Here is an 8,900-nt window from a genome sequence, read left to right as displayed (position 1 = left end):
GAAAGTAAAAAGAAGATTTTATTTAAAATAATATTTAAAAAATCCAACTTCACATGTACAACTTCATGAAACAGTTTATTTGTTGATTTGCCGTACAGCTGATTAGTAAAGATCCTCCCCGTGTTTTCACATCCCAACTAAATCCCTGAATAAACAATAAAAACAGAAGTATGTTGGAAAATAAAAGTAATAAACATTTTACAATTTAAAACTGTGAAAAAAGGAAATTCTTTCCTACATTAGAGCCATATTTATATCAAACAGGCACTCAGAGAAAAACATAAAGTGACATTTTCCATCATAGAAACAGAAACAAGAACAATTTCATTACAAGGAAGAAAATCAGCTACCGCACATTTAATGTACCCGACTTGTATTTTAAAGTGCTCAGAGTGGTCAGTAAGACCAGAAAAGTGTTGCTTAATGCAATTACAGTACACAAGGAAACTATTATTATTATTACAGCAGATCTAATGGACTCAGCTGGACATTTAAAACCCACAGGTAAAAAAAAAAATGCAGCATTTTCTATAAAAATCTAAATATAATTCCTTTGGTTACATTAAGCACCTTGTTTTTTTCACACATTCGATCACACAAGTACCTGAATTTAATATTTTACATCAGTTTTCTAAGAGGAGAACTGATTTCAGAATTTGAGGCATCTTGTATATTTAAGAAGTTCACTTATGTGACTACACCAGGGGTGTCAAAGATAAGGTCCGGGGGCTAGAATCAGACTGGCACAGACTCCATTTGGCCCGCAGCTTTGAAAAATGTGAAGGTGCGCATAAATTGTGGACTTTTAACTGCATTTTCACTTCGTCTCTATGCAGCTCTAGATTTTGGCAACACTGTGCATGCGTCGTGGCCTGGTTAAAGCCAGATGTCTATGACTGTGTCAGTTTTACCGTCATTTCAATGATATATCAGAAAGGTAGCTCAGAAAAGAAAGGGTGGTAGTTTTTTCAGCATCTCTTGCTTCATCATTCCTGTGTGAGGTCAGGAGTCTGTCAGAATATTGTGGCTCTGCAGCTATTTACCAAAACACACATAAGAGCTGTGACATACATCAGCTTTGGAAAATGTAAAGGATAGAAAAAAAAATTTAAAAAAAGATTTTTAATCAAAAATAGCGTGACATTCATTGTGCAGATCCTTGTCTCTCCATTTTTTTGACATCATAAAATTCGTTTTTAAAGTCTCTTTGCGTTCCTGAGAAATTCGATGGATTAAAAAACCCTCTTAGTTTTCTTGCAGTGTTTCAATCTGAGAAAGAAAACAGGTGTAAATATTGTTAGACAGTTCACACTGTTCTGCATAAGACAACAAATGAACAGACGTAAACCCGGCTTCTCATCCACAACTTTGTCTCTGCGTGTTGGGGTGATATAGTTTAAATGGATGCTTCTTCTGCCACCCGAAGCGTCTTGATTTTGATCATCGCAGCGTGCTGCCATGTATCAAGCGTAATTTTCTTCTCTTACTAATTTTTGCACAGTGCATCTTACATGAAAAGTCGCACGGTCCTCCTCAGTTAACAGAAGAGAGCAACATTTATGTTTATTTCGAGGGTTCTCTTGCAAACGCTGCCTGCTTACCTCTGCTCTTTGATTACATTTAAACACAGTAATTACAACAACAGGTCACAGGCCATTTTAACTTCACACTGAACTTTAAATACTCGAAGTGCGCTCTCTGATTTCACTGGAACATTTTAAAAGGTTATATTTATTTTTGTGCAAATAGCCATGTACGTGCTTTTCTTATCTAAGTGCAAGGACACATTAGATGTACTTCATGAACTTTTGGATGTTTAAGTAAAGGATTTAATAATATTTTCTGACATTTTCTACCTACCTTCTCGTCTGCTTTAATGGCCACTATACAGGTGGATCTTGGCGAACGAGACAGTCTCGAAATACTGATTGTGGCCTTTCTCGTAGATGACAAAGATGTACTTGCGGTCCTCTGCAGAACCGCTGTCCAGTGAAGTGATGCAGGAATAGCCGCTCGGTCCCGCCCATATCTGCATGGCTTCCTTCTCCCAAGATTTGCCGTTTGTCAGCGACCATTTCAAGGTTAGGTTCACTCCTGAGGGAGATTATGAGGTTATTTACTCGATCACCCAACTTTATAACATAAATCTTAGAGAGTTTTCAGTTCAATTAAAAAAAGCATTAAGGGAATCCTCGATCATCGTATCTCAATCTCTCCACTTAGAGAGCATAAACCATTGTGAATCTATTTCGGCTGCTTTGGTGCAAATTAAAGTGACAACATGAGAGGCAACGAGGAGACAAACTACCAAAAAAGGGAGTACTTTTGCAAAGACCATTGCTCTCGCCTTATCCATCCTTTCTGATTTTTCTGTAGTGTTGCTCTGTGTTAGTGTCCTTCTCACTATTGGTACTCTGGTTGCACAGATAGTTCAGTGACACATCCATATGTGCCACAAGAAGGTTTGCTGTGCCACCCAGTACAGTCTCAAGAGTGTGGAGGAGATACCAGGAGACAGGGGAGGTTACATGAGGAGCTAGGCAGGGACGTAGTCTCTGCTCCTTTGTGCAACTGCCAGAGCACTACAAAATGAGTCTACTGACATTCTTCAAGATTGTGCTCCATTAGTGTTTTTGAACAGTGTATGTTCACTGGAAGAGGACTTATCCTCATTATCGGCTCCATATTTTGATTATTAAACTCTGGAAGAGAATTACTCATCAAAACAATCGTTCTTTATTTTATTTGGGCCTTTGTGCAGCCCTTCAGTTCATCTACTATTAGAAACAAGACATTTTACCTCCCTTTCTGTCCTTTGAGCTAACTGCTCTCTTTGACATCATACAGAGACAAGAGTATAAAAAAACTGTGTGAAAGCTGAACATTTCGTATGAGGAGAGATCAGTGTAACTATATCTTTACTTAAAATAAACAAAAGTACTGCATACAAAACTAGAAACTGTGCTTCTACAGAATTAAAGTGCTTTGTTTACTAGAGTTTAGCGCTTCTCACTCTTTTCCTCGTTGCAGGGGTTGGTGAAGTAGATCACGCCCTCTTTTTGCAGAGTTCCAGCTGCCACTACAGGATCCACCAGTGCCTCGTCAAAGATCAGGCCCTCCAAGGGCAGGGTCAACCCTCCATCATAGCTGTGCACCACAATGCGACACTGACAGTGGTATCTGTTCTGGTTCCGCACGTTGATGGCGATGGTGCCGTCAGTCAACTCAATGGGCTGGAGAAGAAGAGACGGAGAGAAAAGACTAAATGCTTGTGTTAATGCTTGTGTGTGTCACTGCACAGACCTAGCTTTAGTGATATCACATTTTATGAACTTCTCTTTTACTATGATGCCAGTTCATAGAATCTACAGAAGGAACTGAAACTGGCAAAGCAGGTAACTATGTGGAAGTTTCATCCAGTTTTATAGGAATGTGAAAATACTGCTTTGGTAAATGTGATTTCTCTTAAAGTCACACTGAAATCAATTTAAAACTTAACCTTTTTATATTCTTTATATGTTCTTTTACATCATCATAGTGTTTACTTGTTTGTGCTGTGTGGTAGCTGTGTGTCTGTTGGATCATTGTCAAAAAAAGACATTTTTAATCCCAGTGACACATTTTCCTGGATACCTCTTACCTGGCACTCATCAGGGTTAAAGTCTTGTGGTTTCTTCTTCTGGTTGTAGGGGATGCTTTTCAGCGCCGCACCGTTGTACCAGGTTTCCCCGTGGTCGTCGCTCAGGATGCAGAAAACACCGTCGCCGTTCAGCGTCCCGTGACCGCAAACCACCAACCTCCCCTTTGCAGGATTGAAGCGTTTCTGTAGTCCAGAGCAGACAAAACAGGAAGAAAGATGGTGATCAGAGTCAGCATCGTGACCTCTGTTATAATTCTTATCAGTGCATAGTATTACATCTGAGTAGATCACTAAACACCTAAAGGTTTCTATTTAAAAAGCAAACTTTTTGGGTTTACCGAGGCTTTAAACTGAAAAGTAATGACTGAATGAATCTGGGGGGGGTTTATTATGCATGTTGTTGTTTTTGTGCTCTCCTGCAACCTCAAGTATTTGTTCCTTGTTTAGGTTCTTGTTTCAGTTTTTAAGTCTTTTTTTATTATGCTTTAACTGTGAAAATTGTTTAAAGTCATCAAAATCTTTTCCAAATCTATCTGCTTTAGAGATACAGGTCACTTACATTTTAAGTAGAGCAAAAAAGCAGTAAGCCAAGAAGTAGATTTTTTTTATTCCCTCTGAATTAGAGCAATAAAAGCACTCGAGTTCAAACTGGGCGCTGGTACAGCAGGTAAACCATATGTGATAAGGTTATTCCTTAGGCCCAGGTTTGAATTTTTCCCATAGCTTTCCTGGTTTCTTTCTTCTGTCCTTTCTAGAATAAAAACTAACAAGCCACAAACTATATCTTAAAACGTATAAACGCCAAATATAGTTGTTGTTTTTTTACATTAACAGCAGTAACACCTGTTGATCACCTGTGAACTATTAAATCTTTACCAGAAAAGTTTTTTTTTTTAAAGAAAAAATATTAGTTTGCATATATGAGTTTAAATTTGCATCATTCTTGTCATGGCTAACTGTGTGGGGAAATAAATGAGGACCCAAGAGCAGGCACTCGCTGAGATACGAAGGAGGTTTATTGCAAAATAAAACACAAGGAGAGAATGGCAAAACGGAACAAAAGATAATCTAAACTGGGAGGAATAAACTTTACACAGACGTAAAGCTGAAAACACTCATATGAGACAGAGACCTTCAGAATAAAACAGGAAACTCACACATTCGAAGACACAGACCAAGAAACATGGACTTTACACAGAGGGAACACACGGGCAGAGAAAACTAAACACAGAACAGAGGGGGCACAGAGAAACACGAGGGGCAAGGGATCAAAACCTAGGAACCATGGAAATAAATCACTAATGAACTCGACATTATACAAAAATCTCAGAGAACTGAAAACGCTGGGTCAAAATGAACCAGAACCGTGACAATTCTTGCAACATCAGGCATTTTTGTGTAACTGATTCTGCATTTTCAGGAAAAACTAATCTGTCTATGACAATGTTGAGGTCACAGAAACTGAGAATAGCTTGTATGGAATATGATACACGTGGCATCACGAGGTCAGGCGTGCACATGGTCGGTGAGTTTCAGCTTGTGACGCCGAGGCTGAATACATGTCGGCACTTTTACATGGTGGATCATTTGACCTCAACAAGAAAAGACGAACAACGCGCCTGAGAGAGGCTGTGATATGGCATCAAAAACAAAACCAGGCAGCTCAGTTTATAACACTAAGTTCATTTGTAATGAACTGGTTCTCCATGAGGGATTTAAACCCTGTTGTGCCAAACTGTTGCACTTTCAGGTGCTATACTGACCATTTTCTGTCTGAGCTTGAAGCTATGAGGATCTCTGCTCTCACTTCTTTAATTTGGACAGGATAAAAAAAAGAGACAGGAATCGAGAACCAGCTCCAAACTGTTCCATCACTTAACCTCCAGGCTCATCAGTTCCTTTTGTTAAAGCTAGCTGCTAAATTCACAGCAATGCAGCCTTTTGCACACATGAAAGTGTTTCTACACAGAGATAATAAAGCAGTGCAGGACAGCTCTCCTTCTACACAGAAAACTGATCAAGATTAACGATCTGATCCATCAGCAGATTCAATAAGGGCCTTGGTGCTTCTAATGCACAAAAAACACTCTTTTCACTGACAATAAAAGATTCATACTGCCAAACCAGTGCACTAAGTTTGCACACACGTGCAAAATTATGCATAATTACAGAGGTGGAAAGCCACGCAGTAAAATCTTACTTTATGACTTTCATGGAAATACTGAGCTGTCAGGATTCACATGATCTAAATAAAAATGAATCTGGCTTAAAGGTCATTGAAATCATTTTACATCTTGAGAAGTTCACTCACTTCAGTGTCACATGACTCTCTCTCACCTGGAGGCCGAGGCCCGGCCCGGGAATGAAGTTCTTCACCCCGAGCGTAACTGAGAGGTTTCTGGGCGGGGTCCAGCTGAGGCCGTCGTCCCGGCTCTCCACCATCATGATGCTGGGTGGGCTGCAGTGGTCGAGGTAGAAGCACACGTCGTAGATCAGAATCACTGAGCCCACTTCCTCGTCCACCACAACGGAGCCTAAGTTCAGGCCGTCCGGCTTCATCCCGTCATCGACGATGAAGCTGGTCGGGGACCAGGTGGCTCCTGGAAGATGATAAATTGTTCAATTTGACGTTTTATGATTTAACTTTCTACTCACGGAACAGTTGTGTTATAACTCTGAATTTTTTTTGTCTATATTTTCCACTAATTTTGTGCATTTTCTCCTTTTAAAACCAAGATTTCAGTTTTATGTTTGGGGCTCAATCACGAGAATTTATGCAATCAAGCTGTTGTATTGCTGTTTTTTTCTACAAACCAGGGCTAAAACTGTGACATGTGTGACATAATTTTGAAAATATTTGTAAAACCAAATATCTGCTGCAAAAACTGACTGATGCTAATGATAATGGCACATGTCTCTTAACTGAACTGGTCTCCACAGAGAGGGCAAACATCAAAGACAGGTGTGTGAGTCTCTGCATCGCGCTGCACCGTAATTGTTTTAATCGCACATGAGGTTAACACAGGGACAGTTTTCAGAGTTTTCAGGGGGATGGACAAATGAATCATGACTGTGCTGCTCTTCTACAAATCCTTCTTAACGTTTTAAGCTATCGTGTCTACAGACAGAGCGATGATGCTACCAAAAACACAACCTCTTGAGCAGAGGTAAAAAATAAATGCTGTCATGGCTCACGACAGGTATTAGCTGATTGCTCATTTCCAGTGTATTGTATTTGATACCTCTTTTATGTTAGTTTTTGAGACTTCTACATCATCAGTGTGATTTTTCCCCCCAGAAAAAAAAACCTAAACAATTTGCACAAAAGTTACAGATGTAGCAAAAATGATGCAAAAGTGTTTTAACACCTTTATCTGTTTATTTATTTATTATTTTTTGCATTTGGCTTTGACGTCTGCCTTTCTTCCCAGCGCTTCCACTTCCCAGTCTTGTTTAAAAGTGAAGTTTTGCATGTTTTGACCCTCTGTGTTGCTCTGACTTGTGATCAAATGCACGTATACAGGCTGTTAGTTTGACTCAGCTGAGTCTTGCCTTTGTCTGTGGAGCGCCGCATTGCAATGAACTTCGCTCCACGGTCAGCAGAAGAAGTCTTCCTGGCTTCTGAAAACGCCAGCAGGCTTCCTTTGGGGGTGAAGGTGAGCAGCGGGATCCTGTAGGTATTCACCTGGCCCTGGGACCCACTCACCCACAGGAGCTGCTCCTCAAACACCAGGGGATCAATCTGAACAGCAGGGAGGAGGGACCCACTCACCCACAGGAGCTGCTCCTCAAACACCAGGGGATCAATCTGAACAGCAGGGAGGAGGGCAGATAAAAAGAGTCAGGGATGACTGAGAAGTATCTACAGGCAAAACCAGTTTGGCCAAGAGCATCTTCAGCATACTTTAGGTGTCATGTGATCGTGCTTCGAGTTTTGGAAATTATTTTATTTTATTCAACTGCAACATTTACCTAAAAATTATTTATACCTTAGAAATCCCCAAATCATGCAAGTTCTAGAGAAAAAGAAACAAAAAGCCTAACATTTAACCTTTAATGAATCGATTTCACTCTAACCAACCTTAGCTAACACGTCACCAGCTCCACCGCACACACTGCAGGGCTTCAGCATGCTGCTATAACCCGGTAATAAGCAGGTAATAACAGGCACTGTACCTGGGAAGGGTTGACGGTGAGGACACACGAAGACGCCAAAGCAGAGAGTAGTAACCACAGTGCAGAGAGCCGCCATGCTGCCATGTTTGACTTCCTTCTCGGATTTCTTCTTCTTCAGAACAGAAACACACAGCAAAGATCGCGCGAAAGCCTCTCTTTTATCTCGCCTTACTTCTTTAACCAACACATCTTCCCAATAAGTCATATGACAAAGACGGTCACATGACTAAAGCACCTATCAAAATAAAAGAGGAAACTTTACTTGATTTAATTTTTAATCCTAACGACTGATTATAGAATATCGTTATTTACATTACATAAGCAAATAATGCAGTTACTTTTATCATGTCTTTTTTTTAAAAAAGGTAATACGTATTCAAGGTTGTATTGTGCATGTTGTACAGTTTTACACATCCTTGCACATCCTTCCTTAATAATTAAAGGAAGAGTTTCATAGTTAAACTAATATTATAGATGTTTTACAGAGAAGCAGGGAAGTGCAAATCACATGTACAACATCAACAACAAAATAACGTTTCCGAAAGCACTTTTACATAAAAAAAAATAAACAAACAAATAAAAGAATTGACAACAAACTAACATTTAGGAAAACACTTTAACAAGTCCGCAACAAATTAACAAGTGGCTCTTGACGGAAATGGATTGTCTGAAATACCGGAAGTGACTCAACGATTAGGCTTACTACATTATTTGTAGTACAGAAAAGTGATTTGTAGTCAGCTAAACAAGGGCTTTTCACAGAAGTAGTGTTCAGTTAATGTTTGAAGAGATTTTACAAAAGAGTATGGGTGAGATAATGAAGTTCAGATTTTTAAATGCCACGGGGATTTTCTTAAGAAAATATCCAGGCCTTAAAACCGTCATGGTCCACACTCCAGCCCAGCAGGTGGCGGTAAAGCGCCTTTAAGTTGACGGCAGAAGAAGAAGCAGCAGCTAAACACGGGATTTCAACAAACGGACTTGTTGCGGACTTGTTAATTTGTTGCGGACTTATTAAAGTGTTTTCTTAAATGTTATTTTGTTGTCATTTTTTGTTTTTTACGTAAAAGTGTTTTTGGAAATG

At 39.7% G+C, this 8,900-nt stretch overlaps 1 protein-coding gene across 1 annotated transcript; it reads right to left on the bottom strand.

The window, feature by feature from the left end:
- LOC146548953 (sialidase-1-like) lies at window positions 1-8,033 on the bottom strand. Its single transcript, XM_085262758.1, has 7 exons — window positions 7,817-8,033; window positions 7,193-7,448; window positions 5,978-6,240; window positions 3,641-3,823; window positions 3,014-3,233; window positions 1,861-2,094; window positions 1-1,269 (listed from the first exon to the last, which is right to left on the bottom strand). Exons 1-6 carry the CDS (start codon window positions 7,898-7,900, stop codon window positions 1,874-1,876), a joined length of 1,227 nt encoding a protein of 408 aa, XP_085118884.1. The 5' UTR covers window positions 7,901-8,033; the 3' UTR covers window positions 1-1,269; window positions 1,861-1,873.
- Between the last annotated feature and the right edge of the window lie 867 nt (window positions 8,034-8,900).

The sequence above is a fragment of the Mchenga conophoros genome, linkage group LG22 (genome assembly GCF_057382185.1).
Source record: "Mchenga conophoros isolate Kocher_MC1m ecotype Shallow Benthic linkage group LG22, M_conophoros_male_GT1.1, whole genome shotgun sequence".
NCBI classification, from domain to species: Eukaryota; Metazoa; Chordata; class Actinopteri; order Cichliformes; family Cichlidae; genus Mchenga; species Mchenga conophoros.
This window is presented reverse-complemented; position numbering and strand designations above follow the sequence as displayed.